Genomic DNA, 15,964 nt, shown 5'->3' on the forward strand with positions numbered 1-15,964 from the left:
ATTACTTTTCTTTTGCATTACTTTAATGGGCCATAAAAATTAGCATTGGCTCCTCTGGAAAAAGTCACGCTATGTGGAGAGAAGAATGTTAATAAAAAAAAAGGCAAAACCCACAGCTCCAGTTTTCTACATTGTAAAGGCTCCCTCTAATCAAAATCAGCTTCAGGCATCGGAGGGCCTGGGGGAAAGAAAGATCTGAATGCCCCAAGGTCGGAGAATTGAGGTTTCCCGGCAACCCAGACTCACTGGCCTGAAGCTGGGTGCCGAGGGAGAATAGGGGGGCTTCTGAGAGTCTCTGCGTTCCAAAGATTGCCGTCGGGCAGAGCTGGCTGGAGTCTGGGGACTGGGAGATTAAGGGGGCTCACCTCACAGTAGGTCCTGGCTGCTTCGGTTTAGTCAGGGGTCCAAAAATATCAAAACATGGAAAGATATCCAAACAGGGCCATGAAAACATTGGAATATAAGATGTCCTTAACGCTTTAGCCCTTTAATACACGAGCAAACAAAGGAAGTGGCAGCTGCGCCAACCCAGGACTTACTGAAGGGATGACTTCCCAGTGCGCTGTGAGCGGCCGGGATGGATGCGGGGTCTGCGGGTGGGTCTGTCTGGCAACATCCTTCTAGTCTGTCGGCGGATACGGTGGGTAAGTTAGGTAGAGAGACATTGTCACAAGGCTACCAGAGGGAAGAGGAAGGACAGGGTAAAGGGGGGATAAACTGATAGAAGGAGACCTGACTTGGGGTGGTGAACACACAATACAATATACAGATGATGTGTTATAGAACTGTATAATTGAAACCAATATAATTTTATTAACCCATTTTACCCCAATAAACTCAATAAAATTAATTAATTAATTAATTAAAAAATGTCTAAGTTTGAGTCCTTCATAAATGCAGAGGAGCCCTCTCCTCACTCAAGTACTCAGAGCTAGAAGTCACCTCTGGCCACCCGGTGATATTTGTCCTGCTTTGCTCAGGAGCAGACAGAGGGGCCTCTTCTTCGGGCCTCGCCTGCAGGCGCGGAGGGTGGGGTGGCTTGCGATGAGTTGGCAGCTGGATGGCTGGCTCCATTGGGGCCTCTCCAAACACCAGGGTTTGTTTAGGACATTTTCTCTGAGTCACCCCTGGTGATAAGTCAGGCAGGAGCCTCTAAACGAGCCAGGTTTTAGATTCTTACCCTCGGAGGTTCGATTGCAGAATTTGCAAGTTCCTTGACAAAACTATTGCGGCTCTGATGGAACTGTAGTCCTTCTGGGAGCCAAACCAGCGGGGACAATGATAAACCCCATGCTGAACCTCCTGCTTAAGATTATGGGAAGCTTTATTCTCTGGCTCCCCATTGCGGCGTTTATTTAATTCTTTATCCAACCAGTATTTATTGAGCCCCTTCAAGTACCAGGCCCCACACTAAGTGCTGGAGAAATAATGGTGAGCAAACACAGAACCTGGTCGCCTCCAGGCGTCCTGGATGAAGCCTGCAGCAGAGGGGGTGAGGGAGGGCAGTGGCTAAGGACCCTAACTGAAAACCCTGAAGCAGTGTGAGGAGCCACCACAGAAAGTGTTCTGGAGGAGGGGACCGTGGTAGTATGAGCACACGTTATGGGGTCTGACTTGGTTAGGCAGGACAGGGAAGGAACTCTGAAAAGCAGACGTTGAACTAGAGCTGAGGGATGAAAGGGTAAAGAGGAGAGGGGAGACTGTTCTTTTGGAAGCAGTGATGGCATGTGCAAAGGCCCTGTGGTGGAAGAAAGAATATACAAACTGAGAAGGGCTAGAGCAGAGCTGTGCAGACACAGGGTGGGGTCTAGGACACCGGGCACAGAGGGCCTGGGGCCGGTCACGGGGTGGGCAGGACGCAGGCCCCTCGTGCAGGGCTTCTGGGCCTCCTAGGTTTTCTTTCATTTTAAGAGCAATTGGAAGTCACTGGAAGGTTTCAAGCAGGGGGAGGAGACTGGGGATGTCTGAATCACATTTGCATTTTGAAAGGTCACTCTGCTTGCAGCGGGAACATCTCTGAAAGTACTTTCTACTTTGCAAATCCAATAAGCGGGGTTAGTACTCACTTACTGGAAACAGAAGCTAGTGCCTTAAGTGCCAGATCTGAGTGTGAGTCCCAGCTTCACGCTTCATTTCCGGCGTGGTGGCCTGGGACAAGCCAGCCTTTCAGAGCTTCAGTTGCCTCATATATAAAATGGGATAATAATACCTCCTTCTGTATCGTTGTGAGGGTAAGGAAATTAAAGTAAATAAATAGTCTTGCTTGACACCCTGAAAACTCTTCTCGGAATTTTTTAACGTAGAAACCCACTTTGATGTTATATATGGTACGAAACACCCAAAACCCAGCCGGTCATAGGGACTTTCAGCTTTACTTGGAAAAAATATCTTGGACTTCACCTGAACTTCACCTTCCCACACAAGGAAGTACCTTCTGGAAATACCTCCTCCTGCCTCTTTGAAACAACAACAACACAATAAAACAGCCGCTTATTAAACTGTGTGTACAAGGGGCTGCAGTCATGCCTTCTGGTTTGAGCATTTATCAGATGACAGACCACGGAGGGATGAACAAGCAGAAGACATACAAATGATGAGGGAGCTTTACACATATAGAAACAAAGAAGCAAGCCGTTTGCTGTTGGGTAAGTGGATTTGCTGGTCATGAAGAAGAGACTGCCACTGTCTTTAATGTAGTCACAGTGGGGCTGGTAGGTCAGTCCAGACTTGGATATTTCTCCTCTCCTAAGCAGCCCAGGGCCCTGCTGCCATTAATGGCACTCCAGTTGACCTTAAGCCAAAGGTACTGACAAAAAGACTCGAGCCAACTGGAAGAGGCTCTCATTGGCCAGCAATGAGACTATGTGAGCACCAGGGATGTGAAATGCATCAAATAGATTGAAATTCTTGAGTTTTATAATGACACTGAGAGAAATATTAATCAGCACTGCCAGGCGATACAAAACCAATATATTATTTTGAAAATGTGTGAATAAAAGAAAGGAACCAAACATCTGTCCTGCCTTTCTGACACAAACTGCACCAAATAGTAGACGTGGGGAAGTTTTTCTTTATATAAATATTTCAGCTGATAAGATAAACAGACTCTCCTGTCTCCTGTTATGTGCTTCCTGATGGAAGAACACAAAGAAATAAGATTTTGCCAAAAAAAAAAAAGGAACTGGAAACAAGTGAACTAGGTCCAACAACACATTTTTTGGGAACTAGAGAAGCTAGAGAGAAGTGTCAAACAACATAGACTATAGCAAACAAAACGACAAAGTGTCTAATTCCTAAAAAGAAAAGAATTGCAAGGATAAAAAGAGATGGAGAGGAAACCCAGAGACTAAAAGAAACTTTGAGACATATTACCCAATTATAATGTGTGGATTCCAACAAAGTGTAAAGTCTTTTGTAAGCATTGACAAGATAATTGGAAACCTGAACACTGATGGGATGGATATTGATGATTTTAAGAAATCATTGTTAATTTTTTAGATGTGCTATTGTGGTTAAGTTTTAAAAAAGAGAAAGTTCTTATATTTTTTAACAATGCAAACTAAAATATGAGCAGACAAATGAGGTGATAACTACGACTTGCCTTACAATAATAGGACGGGGTAGAGGAGAACGCGCCCTGGCTGGTTTAGCTCAGTGGATTGAGCGTCGGCCTGCAAGCTAAGTGTCGCTGGTTCGATCTTCCAGTCAGGGCACATCAGAGAAGGAAAACTCTGACTTCAAAAAACCTCCGCTGCCTTGCGGCATACCTCTTCAGGAGAAAGGCTAAGGGAGTAAACCCCGACAGAAAATCCGGAGCCGGAGTCCCTAAGGCGGTTTGACGTTGTAGTCAACACCGGCAACTCCTGCGGCGCACCTGAACCCAAGCTGTATCGACTCCCTTGGACCCTTCAGCTGCGAAGAGAGGGGGGGTCTGCTGCATGGGCAACAGCAGACCCTCCATATCACCCTGCCCAGGCTCTGTAGCTTCAGCGTCATCACAAGATGTCGATTCAACACGGGAGGAGACAGATACCATGTCACTCCCGAGTCGGACTGCACAGCCATTCTCGGCGGTGCAGATAGACTCTTAAGAAGCTACACCATCGTCTCTCGAGACGGACGGCTGCCGACGACGAGAGGAGAACAGGGGATATAGAAGAAGCACCTTGACCATGGGCTGATAATTGTTGAAGGTGTGCCATGAATTCACGGGACTTTGGATGTTTTCAATAATAGAAAGTAAAAAAAAAAAAAAAAAAAAATCCCTTGGCCAATCCAACATCTGCCTGTCCCTTTTTGTTTATTTAGTTATTATTTTTCAATCCTCACCTGATATGTTTTTTAAATTTCATTTTAGAGAAAAGGGGGGAGGAAAAAAAGGGAGAGACAGAGAGAGAGGAGACACTGACGTGAGAGAGAAAGTCGCCTCCCACAGGAGCCGCGACCGGAAATCGGACTCGCAACCTTTTGGTCACTCCAACCACTGACCCACTTGCCCAGGGCTGTCCCTTTCTTTTAATATTAAAGACATTATCATTGATTATATTAATGTGAAGTCTCACTTGATGACTCCCATGCAGCCACTTTCTTGGGAGATCTTGGTAAACAAGAGACCTGGATTCCAATCCTACTTTCCCATTGACCAGCTGAGCAGCTCTGAAACTTCCCTCTCTGCGTCTCCTTCTATTCCGTTGGGAAACGAGGGGCAGGAAGGGTTTCTAATACCCTCCTGGCTGTGGATTGTCGCAGTGACTAAGAGATTGGGTCCTGCAGCCTGACTGTCTGGGTGGGAATCCCACTTTTTCCCGTATGTATCCTAACGACACATATCTAGATCCTGTAAAATGGAAACAACCAGGATACTTGCTTCAAAGGGTTCCCGTGAGGATTCAATGAGATGCTGAACGCATGCATTGCAAAAACACTGAGCACCCGAGCCTCTGGCTCGGGAGAGGCAAGCCGTTTGGAGTCCGAAGGGAGATCCCAGGTAATACAGAGAAAACAGCAAATGAGAAGCAGAGTGTCAAACACCCAGAACTAGGAAGCAAACGCCGCACAGCAAATAAATGGAGAGCAGCTTCCCAGGAAGGTGGGCTGCCACTGTGGATGGGTTGATCGGGCAGAGGGGAGTTGCCTGCCATGGACGATGTGGCCTTCCAAGGGTAGCCAGTGCTTTGCAGCCTGGGTGATCTCGTCTCCCTCTACCAGGGCTCCCCATTTGGCAGCATCTGGGGATTTTCGGTCGCCGCAACGGCGGGGGAGGTCTTTCTGGGATTAGTGGGTAAAGGACAGGGACGCTGCTCCGCATCCTACAACGCATAGGGTCTCCCACACACGCAAAAGGACCTAGTCCCAAACGTCAGTCGTGGCCAGTGCAGAAGCGCTAGTAAAGAGTGAACTGCCAGAGCAAGGGTCCTGAGTCACAAGGGAGCTTGCAGCGGTCAGGGTGCAAACGGAAATCGAGTGTGGCTGAGCAAACCAGTGTGAAGGGAGGGAGGCTGGGCTAGACGATGGACCGCTTTGCAGGGCACGGTGAGGAGCCTGGGATGGTCTCCAAAGCAGTGGGAAGCCCTTGGAGAGTTTTAAGGAGGGCAGGGAGGTAACCCATGTAATGCTCTCTGGGCATGTAAGAGCGCCAAGTAAATATTGTCTATGACTCCCATTATTTTTCTGCGTTCCCTGCTCGGCCCCAGCCAGAAGCCGGGCCTCAGCGTGGCCGCAGTGACTCCTCCTGGCCAGCAGGGGGCGCCGCCCGACAGTTGGCCTCCGGCCGCCCGGGGCGGGCCTTCTCTTGCCGTTCCCCTTTCTCGCCTTTTCCCCCCTGGAGAAGTCGGGAAGGTGGCGGCGGCGGCGGCGGCGGCGGCGGTTGTCCCGGCCCGGCCGGTTGGTGTGGCCGGTCAGCCCGCGCTCCCCAGCGCCCGCGCCGCGCCCAGCCCGGTGGAGTCGAGCGGTGGCGGCCAGGTCCGGCGCGGGCGCCGCTCGCTGACAGAGGGCGGCGGCGGCGGCGGCGGCGGCCAGGGCGGCCCGTGGGACCGCGGGCCCCGGCGCAGCGCCGCCCGACTCCCGGCCCTGCCCGCCCCCTCCCTCGGCGCCGCGGCCATGGCGGCCAGCGCGAAGAGGAAGCAGGAGGAGAAGCACCTGAAGATGCTGCGGGACATGACCGGCCTCCCGCACAACCGAAAGTGCTTCGACTGCGACCAGCGCGGCCCCACCTACGTGAACATGACGGTCGGCTCCTTCGTCTGTACCTCCTGCTCCGGCAGCCTGTGAGTGGGGGGCCGCGGGGCGGGCGGCGGGAGCGGGGGGCCCGCCCGGGCCGGGCTGGGGGCGCGGGGCTGGCGGGCGGGGCGGCCGAGGCCGGCGACGGGGATGCGCTCGGCCCCGGCCGCGGCTCCGGGGCTGGAGATGCGCTTTCGGTTTCGCCGGGCGAGGGTCCAGGCTCCGGGCAGCCTTCGCGGGTGGGGCGTGGGCGCGGCGGGGGTCGGGGGCAGGGACGGGGCGCCCCGGGCGGGCCTCGCCGGTCCCCGCTGAGCCGGCGCCGCCTGCCTCGGGCTTCGGCTCCCCGGGGCGCTGAGCCGCTGCGGCGTTCGGGGGGGAGAGCGCGGAGCGGGCCGGGGAGGGCCGCGCGGGTCCGCTGTGCGCCCCGCCCCTCGGCGGCCCCGGCGCGTCGGCCGCGCGAAGCACCTGCCGGGCGCCCGGAGAGTGGGCTGGGCGGGGGCGGGCGGGACGCAGACCCCGGGCTCGGCGCCCTCGGGCCGAGCGTGCCCCAGTCCCCGGGAGCCGGCAGGCACTTAGAAATAGTAACAAGGTTACAGTGTTTCGATGGCGGAGATGTGAACCCCCAGGGAGCGGGTCGAGAGGATTAATTTCGGGCGCGGGAGGGGGAGAAGCAGATGTGAGGCTGCGGGGCGTTCGGCGCTCAGGTCCGAAGCGAGCGTGGAGGGGCTGGGGGAAAGTTTCCGCGGAGGTCGGGTCCCGACCGGGAGCCCTGCCGTTCCGTGCCGGCGTCCGTGCGGCCCCCGTGCCCGGGCCCCAGTGGCCTGGCTGTCCGCAGCGGGCCGGGGGCGGCCCATGTGCCCTCCCGGGGCGGGTTGCGTTTGCCCGTCTTTGCTTCGGTAAGCTTTATTCTGGTAAGATTTTTGTTACCGTGGAGTTTCTTTGGGGAAACTTTGCACACGATTTTGGAAGCGATAAGAAGGTGCTTCTATGCCCTGATTACCGTAGATTTTACAGTCCGTTATTGATGAAGTGGCGGTTACTAAATATTTTTAAGAGCTTTATTGTTCCAAAGCATCTAATTAAGTCCTTTTGTTTGAACCATTCTTTCAAATAATTTGGTTACCCCCTCCCCAAGTAAAATAAAATAAAATTAAATTAAATTAAACCTTTGTAAGATTAGTAGTGAGACAGGGTACATGGCATATGAGAACGCTCATATGTGGAAAATGCAGGACATGCCCAGTAGCGTCCTATTTACTTATTTTTTCTTTTAAGTTGGACAAAAAGAGGCATTATTAGTCTTCCATGACTTATCTCTTCAACAAACGTTTATTGAGTGCCTCGTAGGTTCTTTGTGAAGTTGTAGGGTGTTCTGATAAATGCAGCAATGTTCTTTTAAAAAATTTTTAAACTAAGATTTATATATTTATTTATGCTTAGAGAGGAGAAGGGAAGGAGAAAGAGGACGGGAAACATCCATGTGAGAGAGAAACCTCGATCAGTCGGTTGCCTCTCCCATGCGCCCCGGCTGGGGACCAGACCTGCACCCCAGGCGTGTGCCCTGACCGGGAATCGAACCAGCGACCTCTTGCTTCGGACGCTGACGTTCAGCCTCCTGAGCCACTCGGGTCAGGGCTACAGCAAAGTCCTTGTTCTCTTGGTGCTTACGTTCTAGTGGGGGAGACGGTAATGAGAAACATGTCAGGGGCGCCGATGCCCTAAAACTGTGGTGGGAGAGACGCCCTCTGAGAGCGCTTCCGATTGGGCAGTCAGGGAAGCACTCTGAGCAGCTGACAAATAGTGACATGATTGAATCACCCCAGAATCATAGCGCTCGGTGGCGTCTTAGAGATTGTCTGTCTCATGGTTTTCATTTACAAATAGTTAAGTGACTTACATTGGGCAACTTTGGTTCTAAAATGAAGCCAGTAGTTAATTCTTTTAAAGTGTATTTTCCATTTAGTATGCGCATAATAAGTATGTGCTTTTACTAAACACTAGGCCCTCTGATATATTTAAAGTATTTGGTTTGAAAAATATGTGTGTATATAGTTACTGTTCTGTATTTCTGACATTTCTGGTGTAGCCCTTTGTAAGTACCTTTTACCAATTTCTTCCTAGATTCCACATTTCAGAAACATTCTGTATAAAAGTATACTTCAGTATGACAATTGTTTATTTTTATGGGGTTTCATCTATAACAGATAGGGCTGCATATCTTTTTAGTGGTGATTCCACAAATATTTATTGAGCACATGACCTATGTCATATACTCTGGGAGTCTCCAGTGTTACTCGAATCCTCCTATCCTTAAGGAGCTTGCATTCTCAGTATATAAATGTAGTTACAATATATAGTAACATTTCCTGTCTTTGAATGAGCTCCCTGTGAAGTACATGAATGATAGGGAAAGTTTCACAGAGGATCTGATATCTGAGTAAAGACAAGATCCGTATGGCAGGCAGGTCCATGTAGCTGAAAGAACAGGTATTGATGAGCTAGGTAAACCTGGTTTTGAATCCTGGCTCCACTTACTAGCTAGGTGGTATTGAGAATGTCACTCAGCCTCTTTGAACTTGAGTTCTCTCGTCTATGAAGTGGTGAACATAAGGTTTACCTTGTAGATTTTGGAGGTAGATTTGTGTGTAGCATGCCATACGGTGCCTGATTCATGATGGATGCGCAGTAGATGACAGGCATTAACAAGGTGCAGAGGACTTTTCCCAAGTAGGGAACAGTATATGAAAGACATCAAAATGAGAAGCAGGTTTATAAAAATCTCTGTTTTGATTTTTTAGATGTAAGTCAAAACCTGACTCGAATTGGTTTAAAAATACGAGGGGAATTTTTGCTTGTTTTTAAGTGAACCTTGATCCAGTGGGTTAATGACATTGCCTAGATTTCCCTCGTGCACCGAGGGCTGCAGGAGGACTCCAGGAGCTGCAGTGTCATTCCAGCCTTCCAGAAGTTCTGCAGCTCACCCCTGCCTGGCTTGAGCCAGTGCCTGTATTGGGCACATGCTCAGTGCTGACTTCATTGGAACAACAAGGATCCCCAGATAGAATTCCCTAATCGGGAATCTGGGATTCCTGGGAAGGAAGGAAGGAACGCTGTATCAAATGTCTCCTGCAGGAGTACTGAAGGGACAGCAGTGCCTGAGGGTTTTTATCTTTGAAAAGCAATAATGCAGGAAAACAATTTAACAATAACGTAGCTATTGAGCTTCATGGTGATTAAATATTTGTTATTTAGGTGACATGGTATAAGTGAAAGAACAGGAATTTTTTAAAATATTTTTTTAATTTATTTTTAGAGAGGGGAAAGGAGGGGAAATAGGAAGAGAAACACCGATATGTGGTTGCCTCTTGTGTGCCCCCAACCGGGGACCTGGCCCGCAACCCAGGCGTGTGCCCTGACTGGGAATCAAACCGGCGACCCTTTGGTTTGCAGGCCAGCACTCAATCTACTGAGTCACACCAGCCAGGGCAAGAATATTAATTTTGAAGTCAGACTTTGACACTGCCACTAGCTTTATGACTTAGGGTAAGGCAAAGTATTAGCCAGGACATAAAGTGCCGATTGGCCCGGAGCCATCGTCTCAGCCTCAGTTTCTTTATTTGTGGTAAGAACATGCTATGAGGATTAAAGAGGACAATTCCTTGAATACTTACTGAACACATAATACATGTGAGGGTGGGTTGAACAGTGGACATACATATGGGGAGTGGGCAGAAGTAAGTTTCCTGTTGTTTGTATGAAAAAGAATACAAGAATGACTCAATAGTAGTACAAGGATACACTGTTTTGCATACTCACAATGCTAAATCTACTTGTGCCCCACCCCTGTATGTTAACTAAGGTATGCTAACTACCAGTCAGAAAGCTTGATGTGCCTAGAAAATGCTCATACACAGTAAATGGTGTCCAGTATCGGAATTCTAAATTTTAGGGTAGTCACACATCTTTTATAATTCACTTAACAATATCTTTGTTTAAATAAATTAAGTGTTAATGTCACTAGATGCAGAGCTCATCTTTCTTATTTTTCAGAGGGCTGTCCCGTATGCTTGTATGAGGTTCATTCAGAGTGCATAACTGAATTCAGATTGTGAAACTTTAAAGTAGACTTTAGGTTTAGATGTAGTTAAATTGTTCTTTAAAAAAAATTTTTTTACTTACTGAAATTTTAGAGAGGAAACGAGAGCGAGTGGGGGTGGGGGGAGAAAAAGAAAGAAAAACACTGATCTGCTGTTCCCTTTATTTATGCATTTATTAGTTGCTTCTTGTATGTCCCCTGAAGGGGGATTGAACCTGCAACCTGGGTACATTGGGATGGTGCTCAAACCAACTGAATTACCTGGCCAGGGCTGTAGGTATACTGGTCTTTTTTCTTTTTTTTTTTTAAGATTTTATTTTTTTTACTTTTAGAGAGAGGGAAAGGGAGGGAGAACGAGAGGGAGAGAAACATCTGTGTGAGAGAGAAACATCGATCAACCAAGGATCCAACCCACAACCCAGGCATGTGCCTTGACCGAGGATGGAACCGGTGACCTTGCCCTTTGTGGGTTAATGTCCAGTCAGCTGAGCCACACCAGTCAGGGCTAAAGTACTTTCTTCAGGCAGAATGGGGATGATGTAGCAGATTAATGTCACTTGCAAGTCCTATCGACAAATACTTGAAATTATGGATGGACACTACTACAGCCAGCAAGAAAATAATGCCTTCCTGTTAGAGACTAATTTTAGACCAAATTGTTGTGTAGACTAACATTTGTGTAATCAGTGAATACTGTAAGAATTGTTCTGTCCTTAAAAATGATTCATAAAGTTTTCAGAGGGTTTAGGTAAAAAGTTGCATTTGTTTCTCTTAATACCAGCTATTTTGTGTGGACAGTGTATTTAATCTTGGAACGTCACAGGTGGATAAATGTAGCTGGATAGTAACTTATACTCTTAATTTTGTGTGCATTTTGACTTACATTGAATCTGGCAAGAATATTAATTTTCTAAAATTAAAGTGGACAGATGAATGAAAAGAGGTATTTAATTTTTTCATACAGTTATTAGGATTAGCACGGATTGCAATCAGATACCATTTAGGAGCTCTGCTTATGGTGTTAGGGCATCATGAGGTCACAGCGGGCAGTGATTTGTATCCTTAATTCCGTTTCCACTTTTTTTAGTACTATAATGTGGCTACATTCAGGGAGATATTTTGACAGTATAGTACGATTTCAGTTTACTATAAGTGGGAAAGCGGTTTGATACATTCAGTTGCTACATTTTGCAAGCCCTTTGATGGGGAAGGTGTGAAAATCAGTATAGTTAATAGTGTGAAAAGTTATGCAAACTTATTTCTCTCTTCAAACCTTTATCTCTTACTCAATAAATCTTGGAGGCTCCAACTTGAAACACCAGCTTGGAACAGTTGTGTTCAGTAGGGATGTACTTCTACAAGAAGATTGCTAGCGTCTGTCAAGTGAAGAAACTTCGTATATTTTGTAAAGATTTTATCTATTTTTAGAGGGAGAGAAACGTCCATTGATTGCCTCTCCCACGTGCCTCAGCGGGGAATGGAATCCTGTGCTTGAGTGGGCGTGGCCTTTCCCTCTGCGGGATGGCACCCAACCAACTGAGCCACACTGGTCAGGGCAAGAAACTGTATATTTTTGAAATGTGAAAAATTACTTATGTTTTCTAGGAATGATTTTTTTCATCAGTTAAAACAACCTATAAGTATACGTCAAGTTTAATTTTGATAGGAACTGTTTATTTTTCATTATGTTTAATTTTTAATTTAATTTTAATTTTTATCAAAAGAATACATAACACATAATTTAAAAAGGGAAGGGCTTATAGCGAACAAAGATAGTCATCTATTCCCTTCCTGCATTTCTTATGTACCATAGACGGTGATGATGGACTCGTCTGTTTTCCTCTTTCTATACTTACCTTAATATTTCTAATATAATTATAATGTAACTTTTTTTTGACTTTCCAATTTTGGCTTTTATCTGTTGACTACTCTACCATACAAGGAGGAATATAAGGATTTGACTCCTAACACTTCTCTTACTCTTTCCACTTATACTTTGCTTCTTCCCCTTTAGCATAATTCTATCACATTTTTTGGTTCAATCACTATTCAGAATTGGCCTTATTGTAACTGTGTATATTTTATTCTCAGCTGTGTCATGCAGTATATTACTACATATATTTTTCTTCTCGTACATCCTCTTTTCTCCCTGGAGTTTGTAATGGTATAGTTTTCTTCATTTGCTTTGTTTTTCATGTATATATCATTAATATGTTGCCAGATAAATTGTCTCTCGCTGAGGAATAAAATTTCATTCAATATGATCAGATACATTGGGTACTTTTTTTTTTCTTCGATAAGCCTTTTCTGGGTACTTTTTGTCATTCTCTGGTATGGAAATGGGGTTGTCCAGGCCTGCTATGCAGCTGTTTCCTGGGACTTTTCTTCTGCCTTCGTTCTGGAAATTTCCTTCCTACCTAACCTGTGTTCTACCCTCTCTTACCAGGACCCCCACATCTTCATTAGCCTTTTGATTAAAAGTTGATGGGAGATCATTTTGGAGAGCTGCATGGCTGAGAACATCGTACTGTGACCCCGTTGTTAACTTAATAGTTGCCTGCATTCATGAGGTGAAAATACTTTACCCTCGGAATTTTTAAGGCGTTGCTTAGCTGTCTTCAGACCTTCAGTGTTGCTGTTGGGCAGTCTGATGTTACTACCGATTCTTGGCTTCCCATTTCCCCCATCCCTCTTTATATAACCCAAAATATATAAATATTTGATATTTTTTTGACTCTGCTGAACTTTCCATTGAAGTATTTTGGTATAAGTCTTTTTTTTCGCTTTTTAGGCATTTTGGGGGAGAACCCATTCGTTTGGAATCTCATGTTTTATTTTTTAGTTCGGAGATATTCAATTTTCTTGTTGGGAAAAAGCCTGGCTGCCACTCTTCTAGGATCCAAGTTGGGAGAGGGCACTGGGGCCATCGAATTTGTCATTCAGTATATGGGGTCTCAGATAAGCCCCCAGTTTTTTGAATGGTACTTCATAGCAATCTTCAGATCCCCCTGAGTCCAGCGTCTGTGTCCAGGTTAAATTTTTCTTCAGATTACTCTGCCTAAGGCCTTGTAGGGTTAGTCTTGTGGCTTAGGGAAATTAGGACTCTTTTTTTTTTTTTCCCCCTCTTACTCATTTTTAAAAATTTTCTCGACTATGGTATTACAGTTGTCCCAATTTTTCCCCTTTGCCCCCCCCACCTGGTGCCTTCCTGCCCTCCTTCCCTCCAGCAGTCCCCCCTCCCCTTAGTTCATGTCCATGGGTTGTGCATGTAAGTTCTTCAGGGGTCTCTTTTTGACCCTATGTAAATCCCCCAGCGTTTGATTCCTTCGGTAATCTTCCTAAGGGCTCGGTGGTGGGGATCACCTTCCAGCTGGCTCCCCCCACCTCTGCAGGGGCTTCCAGTATGGCTCTCTTGACTCTGGAAAGTCAGTTACTGCAGGTATATTCACGTGTTATGTTCCAAACCTTGTTATAGAGAACCGTAGTGTGTCTGGGGGCTCGTCCCTTGTCCTCTGTCTCTCTGCCTCTTGTCTTGGTCAGTGCCTTTTGGTGCCTTGCGGTCAGGCGCGAGGGGTTTGGAGAGGCAGTGAGACATTCTTGGGCTTTGTCTGCTTTTCACCGGAGTACCTCAATTAGTTTAAATTGTTAGCTCGCTGTTTTCTAGGTGCTTGCCCTAAGTGTTACAAGGAGCTTAGAGTATAATATTTGTGACTTGCAGAAGAAAAACCCGAAACAACATTTGCACCATGTAGTGTGTGTGTGTTTTCAGTGTTTTAAAATTGGGTTCTAGGTAAGTATTAAATAACTAGTATTGGAACAGATCTCAATGTTAAATTAACTTTATTACTTGGTGCCAACGATAGCAATCCCATACATTTTCACAGCCTGTTACGATATTTTAACCGGCTTCTCCCCTAGCAGGGACAAAACAATTAATCAAGCTAACTAAATAAGCTTGCTTACTCATCCAGCACAGATTGTGATTTGAGTTGAACAAGTGGCTCTTAGTAGGACTGTTTGAGGCAGAGTTAAGAGCAGTGTCCTGGGGGACATATGGCGTGAGTCACTCCATCTGGTTGCAGTCATACCTGGGTCCTGGTGGTTAAAACTAACACCCCTGGGGGTCTGCATATGACTTAACCACACTGCAAACATATTGGGCTCTACGAGTAGGTGACTTTGGAACTTCTTGAAACCAATTAACTGACAGACATGCTTTCAAAATATCAATACTGCTGTTATTAAGTGAGTCGTTATTTTAAAAAAATTTTTTGCACTAAACTGAAGGCTTAAAATGTGTTTCTTTAGAATCCAGAACAGGTGGCACTTCAGGCAGTACCGGCACTGTAAAAGTGGTGTCGTGTACTTGCTCAGCACTTTTATTCCATAGTTATGGCTCCTGTCATTACAGTGAGGTGTTTTATAAACACTGAATTCACATGACAGCTGCACTAGGCTTAGTAAAAAAGGGAAGTGGCCCCAGCTTCCAGGAACATACCTTAAAAAATAACTAGATAAATAAAAATTCAATTTTGACTGGTTATTTTGTTACTTAAATGATTACATCTGGTAGGTGGAGATATTCTGCTAGTGAAAAAAGATTTATTTTAATTACTGTTAAAATTATGGTTACTGTAGATAATAATATGGAATCGGGACTATAGTGTTTTATTTCTCAAGTTACCATATATTAATATTAACTTCTTTGGCCCTGGCTGGGCAGCTCAGTTGATTGGAGCAATGTCTCATGCACCAAAAGGTTTTGGGTTTGACGTCCGGTCAGAACACATACTTAGGTTGTGGGATTCCCCAAGAGGCAGACAGTCGGTGTTTCCCTCACATCTATGTCTCTTTCTCTCCCCCTCCCCTCCTTCCTTTTTCTCTAGTCAAGGAACATATCCTTAGGTGAGGACCAAACACAAAAATAAAAGAAAGCAGAAAATTTTCATCTTAAAAAAATTAAAACGTAAGCATAAGTATGCATAATGTTATACAGTTTTATTGTCATTTATTTAACTACTTCCCCTTTGATATCAAGTGTTTCTGATGTTACCCTTTTGTGAATTGTGATGAACATCTTATACGTAGGTAGCTGTTTCAGATCCTTTTTTTTTTTTTTTTTTAATCCACAGAGGATATGTTTATTGATCTTAGAGAGAGGAAGGGGGCATGGGGAGGGACAGGGAGAGACATCGATATGAGAAACATGGATTGGTTGCCTCCCAGAGATCAAACCCGTAACCTAGGTAAGTGCCCTGACCTGGCCTCAAACCTGCAACCTTTGGTGTAAGGAATGATGCTCCAACCAACTGAGTCATCCGGCCAGGGCTTAGGTTCCTTCTAGATAGTAGATTCCTAAAAGGGTGTTACTGGGTAAAAAGCATGAATGAGATTCTTTATAGTAATTGGTGAATTTATCCTGCCATCAGTATATTACATTCCCGTTTTCACTGCAGACTCAACAGATTGCATTCTGCTTAAGAAATTGATAGAGTTAGTCTTTTTTTTTTTTCACCGAACTGTTTTATAAGCACATGATATCCATGTACAAAAACTTTTGAAGGCTGAAAGAGGAAAAATTTTTGTATATCCTTGCATTGAGAATATAGTTAATCTGCTTGAATAAGTGGGATATAAAAGAACAATTAG

General features: G+C 45.9%; 1 protein-coding gene across 7 annotated transcripts in view; it reads left to right on the forward strand.

Moving 5' to 3' along the window:
* Positions 1-6,047: 6,047 nt before the first annotated feature.
* The window catches only part of AGFG1 (ArfGAP with FG repeats 1), a 61,408-nt gene continuing 51,491 nt past the window's right edge, over positions 6,048-15,964 (forward strand). For 5 of the 7 annotated variants that reach the window (XM_090284838.1, XM_090284831.1, XM_090284846.1 and 2 more), the window contains exon 1: positions 6,048-6,266. In XM_090284838.1, the coding sequence (XP_090140964.1) occupies positions 6,100-6,266 (167 nt within the window). In that variant the 5' untranslated portion in view covers positions 6,048-6,099. The remainder of the gene's footprint in view (positions 6,267-15,964) is intronic. The other 2 variants (XM_090284862.1, XM_090284881.1) reach the window with 1 other exon arrangement.

Source organism: Furipterus horrens, unplaced genomic scaffold (genome assembly GCF_987537825.1).
Source record: "Furipterus horrens unplaced genomic scaffold, mFurHor1.1.pri manual_scaffold_1, whole genome shotgun sequence".
NCBI lineage: Eukaryota > Metazoa > Chordata > Mammalia > Chiroptera > Furipteridae > Furipterus > Furipterus horrens.